Source organism: Podarcis bocagei (assembly GCF_964188305.1).
Source record: "Podarcis bocagei genome assembly, chromosome: 9".
Taxonomy (NCBI): Eukaryota; Metazoa; Chordata; class Lepidosauria; order Squamata; family Lacertidae; genus Podarcis; species Podarcis bocagei.
The window spans coordinates 27,141,849-27,160,058 of NC_138134.1; the positions used below are offsets into that span (position 1 = coordinate 27,141,849).

General features: G+C 40.2%; 1 protein-coding gene across 8 annotated transcripts in view; it reads left to right on the forward strand.

Annotated features, from left to right (window-relative positions):
* Nucleotides 1-18,210, forward strand: part of FAT1 (FAT atypical cadherin 1) — a 118,966-nt gene that overhangs the window by 73,999 nt on the left and 26,757 nt on the right. For all 8 annotated transcript variants that reach the window (XR_014011707.1, XM_081208545.1, XM_081208539.1 and 5 more), the window contains exons 8-17: nt 1,839-2,114; nt 3,349-3,559; nt 5,644-9,711; nt 11,257-11,453; nt 12,914-13,067; nt 13,442-13,675; nt 14,896-15,285; nt 16,293-16,507; nt 16,836-16,973; nt 18,008-18,151. Coding sequence is in view for 7 of the 8 variants with exons in the window: in XM_081208545.1 (XP_081064671.1) it covers nt 1,839-2,114; nt 3,349-3,559; nt 5,644-9,711; nt 11,257-11,453; nt 12,914-13,067; nt 13,442-13,675; nt 14,896-15,285; nt 16,293-16,507; nt 16,836-16,973; nt 18,008-18,151 (6,027 nt within the window). In the remaining variant the exon portion in view is untranslated. The remainder of the gene's footprint in view (nt 1-1,838; nt 2,115-3,348; nt 3,560-5,643; nt 9,712-11,256; nt 11,454-12,913; nt 13,068-13,441; nt 13,676-14,895; nt 15,286-16,292; nt 16,508-16,835; nt 16,974-18,007; nt 18,152-18,210) is intronic.

Sequence of the window (18,210 nt, forward strand, 5' to 3'; positions counted from 1 at the left end):
GGACAGTATGAACTTGAATTCATCTGATTTTGTTCAGCTTGTATACTTTGGCTTTAAGTGTTCATTTATGCGCATGGGGTTCATAACTTTAAACCATTTTGTAAATTGCTGGTGTCTAGATTGACATTGTTATTCTCTTACTTACATTGCCCCATTTTATGCATTCTTTTCTGGAATTCCTGGCCAAGATTAGTTTTAGGGTCCACATTTCTTTTATTGTACTTGTGTGATGAAAAACTGAAGCAAAAATCCGATACATTCTCTTAGCATTGTCATTGTTGCGCTTGGCTGCTCCTTTTATTATTCATTAATAGCTCGGAGTGCTCTGTCAGTTCAGATGTATTTAGAATATGTCATTTTGCTTCTTAGTTGGTTGTGTTTGTGTTGCTAAATGACAACTGCCTATTTCTACTTTTGGAGTTGTTTTTTTAAATACAGTATGCTTTGTTCAAGCAGCAGAGAGCCTCATGGCACCTTAAAGTTTAAACAAATTTATCATGGCAAGATTATGAAATTTTCTGTTTCTGTTTGGAAAGTTTCTGTTTGGAACATTCTGTTTTCTTAATTGATTTAGCTTTTCATTTTCTTAACAAAATCTTTTTGTGTTAAAAAAATTACTTAGGTGATTTGTTGTTGATTCCAATTGCAACTAAATAGTTTTATTTTAACTAGTTTCTTAATAGTTTTAACAATGTACTTAAAGTGCAATCTACTTAAGTGCAAAGGCACTTGTAGCCCAAATATGTTTTTATTATGTGCCTTTAAATTGTTCTGCTATACTTGTAATAAATTTAAAAGGTTATTATGTTAGTGTTTTCAAAATATTTTTGTGTGTTTGGATTCTTATGTTTTGAAAAGAATTTGCATTAGACTGTTTATTGTGATAGTGTATTGATGGGTATTTTGACTGTTGTATTGCTGTTGGCTTGTGTGCTGCTGTGGGCATATTTATGTGGAAAAGCAGCATACAAATTGAAATAATAATAATAATTTCAATTCCATGTACTAGAGCTCTGGGTTGAAAAAACCAACCAACTAGTTTTGTCTATTGACAGATAATTAAGCTTGTTTAGGGAGGAATCACTACCCCAGTGCTACCCCAGTGCAAAACTCTTTTTTAAGTGATTGGCATTTCTGAAGCAGTGTGTGATGTGGAATGAGGGTCTTCTGTTGAAAGAGGAGAAGGCAAGCAATGTGCTAGGGTTTATCAGGCCCTGATCCCAGCTAATATTTTGTTCTAAACAACTTCTGCTTTGTACAGTGGTGCCCCGCAAGACGAATGCCTCGCAAGACGGAAAACCCGCTAGACGAAAGGGTTTTCCGTTTTGGAGGTGCTTCGCAAAACGAATTTCCTATGGGCTTGCTTCGCAAGACGAAAATGTCTTGCGAGTTCCTGCGGTCCCCCCCTTTTTCCACCCTTTTCCCCAAGCCGCTAAGCCGCTTATCAGCTGATCCTAAGCCGCTAAGCCGCTTATCAGCTGATCCGCTAAGCCGCTAATAGCGCTAATCCGCTAAGCCGCTAATGGGCTTGCTTCGCAAGACGAAAAAACCGCAAGACGAAGAGACTCGCGGAACGGATTCTTTACGTCTTGCGAGGCACCACTGTATTTCATTTCTGCTTTCTGATTATGTATTTGACATAGTCAACCCCAACTCACAAAAGCGGCAGCGAATTGACACAGCTATTCTTCTCTAAATTATGTGTGATGGCCCCTAATCTTCACATCGTGTTTTGTTTTTGTATTCTAGGAGAACTGTTGCATTTCCCTGAAGCTTATCTATATGGCGTTCTGATCACACACCCTTTTCATCATTAATTTACCTTTGTGCCATTACAGGTGTACATTCAGGTAATAGACACGAATGATCACAGGCCTGAGTTTTCTACATTAGAATACCAAGTCATTATTCCAGAGGACACAGTGCCAGAGACGGAAATTTTGCAAGTCAGTGCTTCAGACAGGGACGAAAAGAATAAGCTAATTTTTACTATGCAAAATAGTGTTGACCCCATCAGCCTTAAGAAATTTCGCCTGGATCCTGCAACTGGCTCTCTCTACACTTCTGAAAGATTGGATCATGAGGTCATTCATCAACACATTCTCACAGTGATGGTAAGGAACCATTCCACTTATTCTTTAGCAGATACAGGATCTTCTTTTTCACTGTAATGGAGTAACATAAGCAGATACTTTTCAGAGCTGCTAGAATGGTGGAAAGACTGAATTGTATCTTACTCTCACCGACATACCTTACAGGGTCCTTGTACAGATTACTGAGACAAAACATTAAGTGATTTGCACACTCTGAAGTGCTGTGTAAATGCAAAGTGTTGGTATTATTATAGATGAGCTCAAGCCCATCTGTACTTCACCTTCACAATTCATTGGGAATTTTTTGATGGGTTTCTTCTGTTAACATTTCCATCCCCAAGAAAGAGGAGAGACACAGCAAAGAGGAAGAAATATTTCTTCCTTTTGCTCCCCTTCCACACCTCCTCCTTCACCCCCAACCACATTTTTTGTCCAGTCCAACTGAGAAGATCAACAAAAAGAAGTACAAGTATGACTTGCTGGATCAGAAATTGTAGGTCAGTGCTAGATGCACCTCTAGGTGCAGATTCCCACTCCCGTTTTGGCCTAATTGAATAGGCTACATAGTACACTGTTATTTCCTGCTCATGTTGATTGGCAGCAGGCATGCACATCCTCAGTTCCTGCTGAATATTGGGTGGCTGAAGTACCTCCCTGCCTTAAAATGCAGGATTTTCCTGTATATTTGAGGACCCTCTTTCTGTAGCCTTGGCCCTCACTTCATCTGGTGCCCTGTATACACATATATGAACGTCCACTTAACAAATACAGTGGTACCTCGGGTTACATACGCTTCAGGTTACATACACTTCAGGTTACAGACTCCGCTAACCCAGAAATAGTACCTTGGGTTAAGAACTTTGCTTCAGGATGCGAACAGAAATCGTGCTCCGGCAGCGCAGCAGCAGCAGGAGGCCCCATTAGCTAAAGTAGTACCTCAGGTTAAGAACAGTTTCAGGTTAAGAACGGACCTCCGAAACAAATTAAGTACTTAACCCGAGGTACCACTGTAAGTGAAATGGTAATATTTAATTCTAAGTTCTGAGATTATTTGTGCCGAACCAAAATCATATTGTAGGATTTTTGCACAATGGCATAAAATATAAACATTTGCTCCATTATGATGCAATGTACTTCTACAGAACAGAACAGAATGGTGCCCTTAAGTGATTGATAGTTCTCATCAATTGTAACAAGTGTCATATAACCGAATAAACTTATGCACGAGCTGCTAGTAACGCTGTAATTATTTTAGGTGCGGGACCAAGACGTTCCTGTCAAGCGCAACTTTGCTAGAATCATCATCAACGTTAGTGACACAAACGACCATGCGCCATGGTTCACCAGTTCTTCCTATGAAGGGAGAGTGTATGAATCAGCAGCTGTTGGATCTGTAATTCTCCATGTAACAGCACTGGACAAGGATAAAGGGGAAAATGCAGAAATTGTGTACTCCATAGAATCAGGTATGCTGCAATACGTTCAATAACTTGCTACGATGAAAATTTTTTAGATTTAAAGCTGCAAAGTAGAGGTTTATTTCCACTTCTTTCCCAACACTGTTTGATCTAAACTTAATCCAGCAGCAAGTTAGCCATGTTAAAGGATGTATTTCAGCCAGTCACTACTGGTATATATTGATGCGCTATTCCCTTTATCAGCATGGCATTTGTCCGCTGTATCCTCCCTCAGAGGTGCAGTCTAATCCCTGACTATTGACAAGCTGCCTGGGACTTCTGGATGTTGGAGTTCCAAAACACCTGGAAGCCACAGGTTCCTGACTGCTGTTTTAAAAGAATGTGTGTGGTGGACCACTCTGAAGAGAAAGTTCCAGATTTCAAGCACCACCTCTGGAAAAAAAATTACCCATTTCTACTGTCTGATTGCATTCCTGGGGTGGTGGAATTTGCCTCTCCAGATATTGTAGGACACCATATCTCATCAGCCCCAGTCAGCATGGCTAAAGAAAAGGGATGATAGGAGTTGTAGTTCAAAATATCTGGAAAACACCATGTAGGCGCTAACTGCACTGAGGTATCCCAAATCCTGTAGGGCAGTGGCGTAGCGTGGGTTGTCAGCACCCGGGGCAAGGCAAGTAATTTGCGCCCCCTAACCCGTGGATTTGCGCCCCCTAACCTGTGGATTTGCGCCCCCTAACCCTAACCCCCAGATGTTGCGCCCGGTGCGGCCGGCCCCCCCTGCACCCCCCACGCTACGCCACTGCTGTAGGGCATTAAAGATGAAAACCACTGTCTGAAAAATTAGTAGCATTGGTTCCATCATAACAAAAGTTGGTCTTTTCCAATGAATCCCCTCCCCTCCCCCCGGCATATACATGGGTTCTCATTTTTCTCTCTGTCTTTCTCACACACATGCCCCCGCTCCTTCTTTATTCAAAAAAAACATTGTGGGAGGAAATGTTAAAACTTTCCCAGCTTTGTTTTTCTAGCATTCTGCACTGTAAGGCTAAAATGTTAGGGAAGAAATTTGAAGCATATGAAATGAACATTCCTTAAATACTTGCAATAGCTTATAGGATTAGTAATGGGATATTATAAGAATGGTGCTCTGTTTACGACCTTCAGTAAGAAAAAAGATAATATCAACTGCCTACCCAAATACATAATTTAAATGTTTTAAATAAAATCTGTTCATGATGAGGTCATGGTTTTAGCAATAACTATTTTTGCTGTGCTTTGTGATTGAAGTGTTAAGAAACAGCAGCCCCTGTTAATTTGTTTTCTTAATTTCTTTGAATTCTTGTGAAGTGTAAAACCCCAGTGTACTTCAGCCTTCATTTTGAAAGGCTTGTTCGTGGTGATTTTCTTAAGCGGTCAAATTTGCAGTTTGTATTTCTCAAATGGAAGTTTTTTTATACAGCACATAAACTCCCATTTTAAGTGGGAGTAATTTGAAAGAGAAAATTCACTGAAGTATCTCTGATATAGAAATAATCTCATAAAGTGACATTCATGTAATTAAGAGTCACTTGAGACTCATTTAAAGCAGTGTTTTCCATGATTTTAAAGTCTTTTAAAAGTTTAATTGTAGTTCCACATTGCGTATAGTGTTTGTCTGGGTACAAATAATAAATTATTAATTATTATTATTATTATTATTATTATTATTATTATTATTATTGAATTGTTTAAAGAAATGCCATAAAATTAAAAAGAAGCTCTGTATTAATAGTGTTCATAATCTGAAGTGATAGCATACTTTGGTATAAAATAGGTTGTCAGATTTTCTAAATAAAACTAACCTACTATAGGATATTTATTGCAGCATAACAGTTGTGGAAAAGCTGGGTATCCATGTTAGAGTAGACCCACTGAACATAATAGACTTACGACTAACTTAAGAGGTCCCTTGATTTCAAGGGTCTGCTCTGAGTAGTATTCTGTGTCATTAGTTGAATGCAATTTTATTTTTCATTTAAAATATTTCAGCACCTAATATTTTCTACCACTTGAATGTGTGTGTGTAGCTGCTTGCAAATGTACTTCCACTTTTTTCTGACTGTCAATTTTTTGTCTTTCTTTTTTAACAGGGAATATCGGAAACGCTTTTAATATACATCCAATCTTAGGCAGTATTACCACTGCAAAAGAATTGGACCGCAGCAGTCAGAATGAGTACACTCTGATGGTGAAGGCCACGGACAAAGGGAACCCTCCGAAGAGTGAAGTAACATCTGTGCACATTTCAGTCACGATCTCTGATAACGCATCACCAAAATTCACAATGCGAGAATATTCCACGGAAATAAGTGAAGGCAGCAGCATTGGCAGTTTCATTGGAATGGTCGCCGCATTCAGCCAGTCATCTGTAGTTTATGAGATAAAAGATGGTAATATAGGTGATGTCTTCACTATCAACCCAAATTCTGGTGTCATCACCTCTCAGAAGACACTTGATTATGAAATGTTGCCTTTTTATAGTCTGACTGTACAGGCAACCAACATGGCTGGCCAGTCCACAAACACTACTGTATTGGTGCATCTTCAAGACGAGAACGATAATGCACCAGCTTTTACGCAAGCAGAATACACAGGACTCATCAGTGAATCGGCTTCCGTTAACAGCGTGGTTCTGACAGACAGGAACGTTCCATTAGTAATACGTGCTACAGATGCTGACAAAGAAACAAACGCTTTGCTCGTCTATCAGATTGTTGAGCCATCTGCCCACAAGTACTTTGCCATCGATTCTAGTACAGGAGCCATTCGTACAGTAATGAGTTTGGACTATGAAGAGACAAGTATATTTCGCTTTTCAGTGAACGTGTATGACATGGGGACGCCGCGCTTATTTGCAGAATACGCAGCCAATGTTACCATTTACGTCATCGACATCAACGATTGCTCTCCTGTGTTCTCTAAAGATCTGTACGAAGCAACTGTTTTGGTACCAACCTATAAAGGAGTGAAAGTTGTTACAGTCAATGCCACAGATGCCGATTCAGAAGTCTTTTCACAACTAATGTATTCTATCACTGAAGGAAACATTGGAGAAAAGTTTTCGATCGATTCCAAGACTGGGCAGATAACCGTACAAAACACGAGTCAGTTAAGAAGCAGATATGAATTGACCGTCAGAGCCTCTGATGGCCGGTTTTCAAGCACCACCTCTATAAAAATTAATGTGAAAGAGAGCAAGGCAAGTCCGCTAAAGTTCACGCAGAGTTCCTACAATGCTGTGGTCCAAGAGAATTCCACAGAGGCGAAAACAATAGCTGTTATCACTGCTATAGGGAGTCAAATAAATGAGCCTTTGTTTTATCATATTCTAAACCCAGACATTAGGTTTAAAATTAGCTACACTTCAGGAGTCCTTTCAACTACCGGAATACCGTTTGATCGTGAGCTGCAGGAATCTTTTGATATTGTTGTGGAAGTGACTGCAGAGCATAAGCCATCCCTAATTGCACATGTTGTGGTAAAGGTCACTGTAGAAGACATGAATGATAATGCCCCTGTTTTTGTCAACCTTCCTTATTATGCCACCGTTAAAATAGATACTGAAGTGGGCCAAGTTATTCGGTGTGTCACTGCTGTGGATAAGGACATTGGGAGAAATGGACAAGTGCACTATTACCTCAAGGAACACTATGGCCACTTCCAGATAGGAGATGCTGGCGAAATCTCTCTCAAGAAACAGCTTGACCCAGACACACTAAATAAAGAATATCTCCTCACTGTGGTCGCAAAGGATGGCGGAGAGCCAAGTTTTTCTTCTGAAGTGGCAGTCCCTATCACAGTTGTGAATAAAGCCATGCCAGTATTTGAAAGAGCTTTCTACAGTGCAGAGATACCGGAAAACATCCAAATTCATAGTCCTGTTGTACATGTGCAAGCAAACAGCCCAGAAGGGCTCAAAGTGTTTTATAGCATCACAGATGGAGACCCTTTCAGTCAGTTTACTATAAACTTTAACACAGGAGTTATCAATACTTTTGCCCCTTTAGATTTTGAGTCCCACCCTGCCTACAAACTGAGCGTGCGTGCGACTGATTCCTTGACTGGAGCCCATGCCGAGGTGTTTGTTGACATAATAGTCGAAGACATCAACGATAATCCTCCCGTCTTTACAGAGCAGTTTTATGTCACCACCCTTTCTGAGGCTTCGGTAATTGGAACATCTGTTGTACAAGTCAGGGCTACAGACGCTGATTCTGGAGCAAACAGAGGGATTTCTTATCACTTGGTACAAAACAACAGCGAGGGCTCTGATTATTTTCACATAGATAGTAGCACTGGGCTCATTCTGACAGCAAGGGGTTTGGATTATGAACAGATTCAGCATCACACATTGCTAGTAAGAGCAATAGACAGCGGAATGCCTCCACTGAGCACGGACATTATTGTAAGCGTTGATTTAACAGACCTGAATGATAACCCACCAGTCTTTAACCAGCTGCTTTATGAAGCTAACATCAGTGAATTGGCTCCCCGCGGGCACTTTGTAACTTGTGTAAAGGCCTCCGATGCGGACAGTTCAGATACAGAGAAGCTGGAGTATTCCATATTAACAGGCAATGATCATATGAATTTTGCAATCAACAGCAAAACGGGGGTCATCACCCTTTCAAACTTGCACAAACAGTCTCTGAAGCCCATTTACCGTCTTAATGTCTCTGTTTCTGATGGGGTCTTCAGAAGTTCCGCTCAGGTGCTCATAAATGTTATTGCAGCCAATTTGCACAGCCCTGTTTTTGGTCAGAATGAATATGAAGTGGAACTAGCCGAGAATGCTCCATTGCATACCCTGGTGACAGAAGTCAAAGCAACAGACAAAGATACTGGCAGCTATGGATACATCACTTACCATATTGTGAATGATTTTGCAAAAGATAGGTTTTATACTAATGAAAGGGGGCAGATATTTACTCTGGAAAAGCTCGATCGCGAAACTCAAGCTGAAAAAGTAATCTTCATTAGGTTAATGGCCAAGGATTCTGGCGGGAAAGTGGCTTTTTGCAGCATCAACGTAATACTTACTGACGTTAATGATAATTCCCCTTTGTTCCGAGCAACGGAATATGAAGTAAACATCGGGTCTAATGTTCCAAAAGGCACATCTGTCATCAAGGTTTTAGCTTCGGATGCTGACGAAGGCACTAATGCAGACATCACCTATACAATCGAAGCCGATTCTGAAAATGTTCAAGAGAATTTAGAAATCGATCACTTGACAGGCGTAATAACCACAAAAGAAAGTTTAATTGGTTTAGAAAATGAGTTTCTCACTTTCTTTGTCAGAGCGCAGGATGGTGGATCCCCCAAAAAGGATTCCAGGGTTCCTCTCTATGTTAGAATACTCCCCCCTGAAGTATCTCTGCCAAAATTTTCAGAACCATTTTATTCTTACACACTTTCTGAAGATACTCCGATTGGAACGGAGATTGACATTGTACGAGCAGAGCACACACAGCCGTTGCTGTACACCCTTGTTAAGGGGAATGCTCCTGAAAGTAACCGAGATGATTTTTTTGTGATAGACAAGCAGAACGGAAGGCTGAAACTTGAAAAGAGCCTTGATCACGAGACAACTAAGTGGTACCAGTTCTCAGTGCTAGCATACTATTTAAATGAAGAATACAGAGTTGTTTCCTCTGTTGACATAAGCATTCAAATAAAAGACGCAAATGACCACAAACCAATCTTAGAATCCGATCCGTATGAAGCGTACATTGTGGAAAACATGCCAGTAGGAACAAAAGTCATACAAGTGAAAGCACTTGACCAGGATTCGGGGATGAATGGGCAGGTAACGTACAGGCTAGAGACAGCCCAAGATACTGACATCACAGAGTCTTTTGCCATAAACATGGAAACAGGTTGGATTACTACACTGAGAGAGCTTGACCACGAAAAGCAGGACAAGTACAGAATTACTGTGGTGGCATCTGATCGTGCTGAGAAAATGCAGTTGTCATCCACTGCGATTGTTGAAGTTTCCGTGACTGACGTGAATGACAACCCTCCTCGCTTCACTGCAGAGATCTATAAAGGGACAGTCAGTGAAGATGACCCAACTGGAGGAGTCGTTGCTATTTTAAGCACCACAGACACTGATTCAGAAGATGCTAACAGACAGGTCAACTATTTTATTACAGGTAAACCTTTAGAAATGGTGACAAAATTATTTGGCTCTAGATAATTTTAAATATATATAATGTTTCTACAATTTTAAGTCTATAGTTTCCCTTCTCCATTTATTTATGAGATTCACTGTCATATTTCCCATACATGTATTGTTCCTTAAGGTGTCTCCGTAAGAGCTGAGACAAATTGATGAACCACAGCTCAGAAGTATTGCTTTAGTGTAGAATCACCTGCTGCAAGAAACACAGGGCTGTCACTGAAAATGGCAGCCCTGTATCAAGTTCTTGTCCTGTTTTGTCTTCATGCTGTGCTTTTGCCCATGCATCACTGGCAATCAAACAGAAATGCACAGTGTGTTGACATAAGGACTTTGGGGATGCGGAAAACGTAACATTTACAGAAAGGGGAGACTTGAAATAGCGCCGTCATTTTGGGTGACACTGTCATGTATCTTACAATGTGGCAACCTGAATTTCTCCAATATGTGTTGTCTGCTTGGTTGATAGCCTTAGCCATTTGCACATATCAAGCACTATTATTTGCATGCTGCCTTTCCATAGTTAAAACCATGCTCAAAGCTTCTTGCAACATGAAAAACAACATACAATTACAAATATAACAGAAGCAGTTGCAAACTACAGATAAAACACATCAAAAAGCACACAACCAAATTGAAACAATTTCCATGTAAATAAGATCTAAACACAGAGATACGACAAATTAGCATCGATAACTGCAGCAAACCCACCCCCAACAAAAAAACAAACCCTAAATAATAATCCAACCCAATATAAATTTATAATTTCTTGGGCACAGTTGTATAATTGCTACATGAATTGTATACCCAAAAAAGTATGAAGCATGAAAAAAAGTATGGTTCTTTTATGTATGTTATGTATTTTGCAATGCTGTTTTTATTTGCAAAATTGCTAGTAATTGACTGCAAGCTTCAGGGTGGGGAGGGGACAACAACTCTCCAAGATACGGCTTTTGTGCCGCAACAAGCTGTGTACCTGCTGTTGCATATCTCATCCCCTACCCACAAAATAAGTCAGAGCTGAGGACATTGGTTATGAGTTTCCCACAAGTAACAGTGGCAACCAGTTATGAGGGCTGTTTGCTACTTACAGGATGAATCAGAAGCAGTGTTGCTGTGAATACCAGTAATTGGCAAACATAGTGGGGAGACAGTGTTGTGTTCAGGTCTTGCTTGTGCACTTTACATGGAAGCATCTGGTTGTTGTGAAAACAAGATGCTAGACTGGAGGGGCATTTTGGTCTGATCCAGCACAGCTCTTCATATGCAAAGATTGGAATTCTGGAATGCAGTCGTCGCTCTCCTGAGGCTTTTATTACCAAAGGAGCAGTAATACTTTCTAAATATTATTAAATTTATTGCATTTATTGCTAAATAAATTTATTGCATTTATTGCTAAATAAATATACTGCACTTATTGTAAATATTATGAATTTTATTGCAGGTCTTTTCCCTTCACCCCTATAATGACGTTTTGCCATTTCTGATTTGAATTGCCTTCTAACTATCATTTGTCTAGGAGGCGATTCATTGGGACAGTTTGCTGTAGAAAATATTGAGAACGATTGGAAAGTATATGTCCGAAAACCTCTGGACAGAGAAGTAAAGGATAATTATCTTCTGAATATCACTGCTACTGATGGGATGTTCACAACAAAAGCTGTGGTGGAAGTGAAGGTCCTTGATTCGAATGACAACAGCCCTGTTTGTGAAAAGGTACTAGCATTGGGTTTTCATGCACACATTTGCTTTCAGACTCAAATAAATACATTCTACATTTTGAAAATTATTAAGTAATTACTTTGGAAAAGGGAAGTTGGGAAAAATTCCACTGCTCATCCTTGAAAGCTTTTAGTAACCTCTGCCTGTCAGTACATACCGGTGTTAATTATTTGCAGTTATGTGGAATATCTAGAAAACAGAAACAATATTTTGCTATTATTTATTAATTAGATTTCAACATTGCCAAAGATCGCAGGGAGGTTTGCAATATTAAAAACACAATAATATATATAACATAAATAACAAACAAAAACAATACCTTTTCCCCAGCTTAAAACACCATAGATGGTTTAATCATAGCTGTCAACTTTCAGATTTGAAAATAAGGGATCAGCAGTCTCACCTGTCCCAGGGATCCTTGAAAATAAGGGATCAGCAGCCTCACCTGTCCCGGGAACAGTCTATGAGATATCTAACAATCCGGGATAGCAGCAGGAAGCAGCGGGAAAAGGGCGCTGGAATAAGGGAATTTCCTGCAAAAAAAGGGAAGGTTGACAGCTATGGGTTTAATTAGCCAAAGGTCTGGAAGTAGAGGAATGCTTTTGCCTGGTGCCTAAAGATATATAACAAAGGGGCCAGGTGAGCCTCTCTAGGGAAAGCATTCCACAAGTGGGGAGCCACCTACAAAAGACCTGTTCTCGTGTCCCCCTCCCCCCGACCTCACATGAAAGCGGCATACAAAGAAGGGCCTCTGATGATGAATGCAGGGTCCAGGTTAGTTCGGATAGGGAGATGCAGTTCTTGAAGTATGCCGGTCCTGAGCCATTTAAGGCTTTGTAGTTCAAAACTTTATGAGTTAAGCTGCCTTCTAGTTAACGGAAGCTTCCATGGCCTAGTCTCTACCGCAGGGGGCTACGTAAAAGCCACACTTTCCTTGCGTCACTTCATAAAGAACTTTTTGGACTTAATGTTATAAACAGGCCCAAGGAAATTTATTTAATTCTCCACAAAAAACCCCAGTGAAAAACTAGACAGTGAAATAACAGTGAAGTAAAAGAATCAGAAGTATGATGGTACCTTGGTTTACGAACTTAATCCATTCCGGAAGTCAGTTCTTAAACCAAAGCATTCTTAAACCAAGGCATGCTTTCCCATAGCAGCAGGGGACTCAATTTACAAATGGAACACACTCAACAGGAAGCGGAACATGTTCTGCTTCCAATGCAAAGTTCACAAACCGAAACACCTACTTCCGGGTCTGCAGCGTTCTTAACCCAAGTTGTTCATAAACTAAGCTGTTCTTACACCAAGGTACCACTGTACAATATATTTTCATGTTTTGTGTTGCACGGTTCAAAAGCTTTTAATATCTAATCTTAATGATGCAATCTCTGTAGTGTCCAGATCTAGTTCCCTTAATGCGCTTTTTCAATGCTACTCTTAAAAACTTTTAGGCATTGTACACGGAGTCTGTCCCAGAAGATTCCCTGCCTGGCAAACTCATCATGCAGGTCTCAGCCACAGATGCAGATATTCGTTCCAACGCAGAAATAACTTACACATTACACGGTCCTGGAGCAGAAGATTTCATGCTCAGTCCAGAAACAGGTAATATTCAGAAGACATTATAAGCTGTGCCATTATTTTTTCTGAAAGTTTGATTGATCAGTGCCCTATCCTCCCTGATCATACGAGCTGGTGAAAGTTGTAGCTGGAAACATCGGGAAGGCAGCGGATTGCAGAAAACTGCCTTACAAAACAATAATCTTCTTAAGTGCTGAAAAGATTGACATTTTGTTCAAGACAGGTAAGCAGTGTGCAGCTATCTTTAAATGTCAGATATCACTGCTGAATTATGCCACATGGGGAATTTTGTTCTTTAAAAGACTGCTCGACTCAAACGTTTCCAGATCTTTGTGGGATGCTCAGTTCTTGTTTTTAAAGCCCTTTATTTGCTTTGTTTTTATCACTTCCATGCACAGGTGAGCTGAAAACACTAGGGGCACTTGACCGTGAGCAGAAAGCAGTATATACTCTTATGGTCAAGGCGTCAGATGGAGGAGGAAGGTTTTGCCAGGCTAAAATTATTCTGAATATAGAAGATATGAATGATAACACCCCAGAGTTCACAGCAGACCCATACTCCATCACAGTATTTGAGAACACGGAGGTGAAAACTCTGTTGACAAGAGTGCAAGCTACAGATGCTGATGCAGGTAAAATTTATTGAGTTGCATTTTTAATGCAACACTAATGCTGAAATCCAAATGATATTTGTTAGTTTGCTTTTCATATTTTCAGCCCTCCTTTTCTCAGATTGTGCTTCATAAAACACACACACATGCCAAACATGCTAAATTTTAATTGCTTAATCCTGGTTGTAAATGCGCAAAACAAATTCTGCAGTTGTGGTGCAGCTACTGTTTCTCTCTCTCTCTCTCCCTCCCTCCTCTCCCATTCTCCCTCCTTGCTATTCGACCATGTTGCTTACCCAGTGTTCAGAATTGGCTGCTATGGGTTGTGTGCTTTTCAACTCTGGGGTTCCTTGATGTGACTGCTGCAAGGGAGTGGTAGATGTGCTCTTGATCATGCGCCAGGTTCCAGAAGGCAAAAGTTAGACTCTGCGCTTGCCTGTTGGGCTGCCTGTGCAAATAGTGTACCCTAAACTGCACCCCAGAGAATTGCACACCTCCAGCACTTGTGGATTCAGCCTGTGGCCTCTTCCTCATTAGCTCTGCCTGCCTCCTCAATCTCACAGATACTTTCATTCTAGCACTTAAGCTGCTGATTTGCATTTGGCCCTGTCCCCCTCCTCTCTGGCCCAGGCAACACCAAATCAATTTGGTGAGGCTCATTTGTTAAGCAGAGCTGACAACATCAGAAAGGAAGGAAGGTGGAAAAGGGAAGTGCCAGCCAAAGAAAACTCCACTAGAAAGGTGGGGGAGTAGGGGAAGTATGTTCTCTGTAAAGGGTTTGCCCCAGTTGTATTGAATCAGCAGCTCTCAAAGCTTCCTTTATTCACCTTTCCCAGCAGGTTCTGTTCCTCAGTTGGCATTTCTATTCTTCAGTAATCTGTTGTCTCATATCTTTATCCCATTTCTTTTTGATGCCCACCTCTGTATAGGATCAGGACATACACTTCATAATACAGTCATCTTTCCCCTGGGAATGCTTTTGATGATACCTGGTACTCAGAGTGGGGGCACTCCTTAGGACGCCTTGGTCACAAATCAAACTTTAGTGCAGTTCTTTGTATGGTGTGTCATCACAATTGAGCCAAAACATATGGATGATTGCATGTTCCTCGTCTTTTCCCATCTTACACAGTTCATTTTCCACCTTACACAGTTCGTTTGTTCAGGGTTGTTGCTGAAGAAATGTGTTTTAGAATGCTACTAAGAACTTCGTTATGTTCTCTGTTTCCTTTTAATCATAGGATTAAATCGAAAGATTCACTACTCCCTGATAAATTCCGCAGATGGGCAGTTTTCTATTGATGAATTCTCTGGAATTGTTCGGTTGGAAAAGCCTTTGGATCGGGAGTTACACGCTGTGTATTCTCTGACTTTGAAAGCTGAGGATGAAGGTTCCCCAAGAAGGCTGTCTTCTGTTGGCACCCTTGTTATTTCTGTTCTGGATATAAATGATAACCCACCTGTCTTTGAGTACAAAGAGTACAGTGCAACTGTATCAGAAGACACAGTGGTTGGAATGGAGGTTCTTCAGGTCTATGCTGCTAGCCGGGACATCGAAGCTAATGCCGAAATCACCTATTCTATCATTAGTGGAAATGAACATGGGAAATTCAGTATTGATTCAAAAACAGGTAAACATTTGCAGCAGGGAAAATAATCAGATTTGGTAACCCAAACTTAGAATTCCCCTCACCAAATAATGTGTCTTCTTAAAACAACTGATTCAATGAGCTTAACTTACACATTGCTCATATTCTATTTATTTAAAGAACCTGCAGAAGATAGAAAATAAGTAAAATAGTAAAAAGTTTTGGAAAATGGTTATTACACTGTAACACTAGTTTTCAGTTGAGGTTTTTTTTTTATTATTTCTTTGCATGCTCCCTGAGGTAAGGGTGTTTTTCTTTTCTTTGTGGAAAAAGATGCAAGCCCAAAATGCAATAAGCTTCATGTTTATGAAAGATATTTATGTGCTCAATTTATTTGCTTGCATAAACCCTGAATTGTGATATATATTTAATTAAATTTTTTTTAAGGCAGTAATGGTGGGTGTTTTGTTCATGAGTAAATACTCTGTACCGTTGTTGGAATCTGTCTGTCTTGAGAGACCTTCGGGGGGTAAAGCCAAACCACTGGAGAGTTACAGCGCCTGCTGTGGCTGTAGAGCCTGGTATGGCAGAAACATGTTTTATTTTAAGTGGGGCAGATGAAGGTGTCCAGTTTTGCTGCTACAGGTGCACCAGGGTGTTTCTTCCCTCTGCGCTCTTCCTAGCAGTCATTCCTCCAATGTTCACTAAGTCATCATATATCCAGACTTCCAAGGACAAACACCACGAACAAGGAATGCAGCCAATTATGGGCATTGCTGTGCTACTTCCATAGAGGATGTATGCAAACCGATCTGACTTGCCTTCATTTCCATGAGTCAAATTTCCAGCTATTTTGCTTGCTCCGCAAAGCAAAGAGTTTCAGCGGTGCATTATGATAGGCACAAAAGACATTTGAAAGCGCAGAAGCAGCCACTGACCCTCAAATTACTTACTGAGTAATTTTGAAAGTTCCCTTTGTTGCCATATTTCCCTTAATAGAAAAGTGTCCTGACTTGTGGTTTGTTTGTTTGTTTGTTTTTCCCTTGTAGGTGCTATTTTTATTATTGGAAGCCTTGATTATGAGAGCTCCCCAGAGTATTATCTGACAGTGGAAGCCACAGATGGAGGGACACCTTCCTTGAGTGATGTTGTGACAGTAAATATAAATGTAACAGATATCAATGACAACACTCCTGCATTCAGTCAAGACACTTACACAGCAGTAATCAGTGAAGACGCTGAAGTTGAACAATCCGTTATTACAGTATGTAATTCAGTTTCCCTCATCCCCTGCCATTTTTTTGTGTGTGTATGATAAAGAGCGAGAGCGCATGCACATGTGTAGATTTATGGAATAAAAATCTATATGGAAAGCCTAAAATTCTTTAGTGAAAATTGTAAAACGTTCTGTATCGCAAATGCATTTTCCATGAGATGAAAGGCAAAATAATTCAGCTGACAGTTGTGCATTTTGAACATTGCATTTTTCATTGAGTCTGTAGTATGCTAAACCAAAATTGGTGAGATTTTGAAAGTGTACCCCTTGTCTATTACCTTGACTTGTTTTTAAATAGGAACTTGATTCCCTCTAGGTTATGGCAGCAGATCCTGATGGGCCTTTGAACAACCACATTCGCTACACAATTATAGATGGCAACCAAGGGAGCCCTTTCACAATTGACCCCACCTTGGGTGAAGTTAAGGTGGCAAAACCTCTTGACAGAGAGAAGGTAAGCTGCTACGTTTTGAGATTCAAGGTATGGCTTTCCAAGTGTAAGAGAGTGGCATAATCTCCATTTGTTCTATGGGGTTTTTAAATGGATAATCTTTAGAAAAGCTTGGGGAAAAGACCTGAGTGTGCCAGAGAGAGGAAAGATCTGGTTATTGCTGGTTATTCTCTCAAAGCAGTTCTTAAGTTGGGGGAAGGGATTGCGCAAGTCTCAAGCCTATCTGGAAATCAGAACTTCTGCTTTTGGAGCCCTTCTTATCAATTCCGCTGTTTGTAGATGTCATCCATAATTGTCGCTGATAATGCCAACAGCAGTTAAGTAGTATTGGTTTTGCATTTGGCAGTTTTGTAACGACAGTAAATAAAAGTGTATATGAGGCAGCAGATGTGAACAGGGCATTTCACTACAGAAGATTATAGCAGGAGGTGCAGTACTTATGAAAGTAATTTGACTCCGATACCATGAGTCCATGTCTCCTAAACTATGGTTTGCAGGGTTAGGATTGTGTTTTGTCTTCCATTCTCCTTTCTCCCCTCCCTCCTTTCCTCACATGTGGGTTTCCTTCTCCACATCCTAGTTGTCTCCTACCATATTTTGCTGTGACAACAGAATTGACAAATTGCAATTAGGATCTTTATTGCTGTTGCATAAACCAAGGTTTGTAATCTTGCTTCAAATCATAGTTTGGAAGCAAGGTGGTAACTTTGGTTTTCTGATTTGGACATCTCTAGGAAATAATGGAGGGAATGTGTAAAAAGAGCATAGGAGACTGTATCATGTTTTTTTTTTTTAGTCTGGTTTAGAGAATTGGGTTCATGATAGGATAGCAGAGATGATGTGCAGATAATGTCTAAACAGTGAATGTGTGACGACAACAAGCACTCTCACTGTATAAGATCCCAGATAGACCATACAAAATGCCATAATGCAACAGCATTATATGTATATGTATGAATATGTATGTTCTAATATTGTTTAATTTCTTTTTTTAATTGCCTATTTTTCTTAATATCTCCATGTGCTTCACTCTTAAGGTTTCTGGTTACACTCTGACAGTTCAAGCATCTGACAATGGAAACCCGCCTAGAGTCAACACAACTACAGTTAATATTGATGTATCTGATGTAAATGACAACCCACCAGTGTTTTCCAAGGAGAACTACAGCATCATTATCCAGGTAATTTATATATCACATAGAGAACAGACACGCTAATGGGAAACACAGTTGTGTGGACT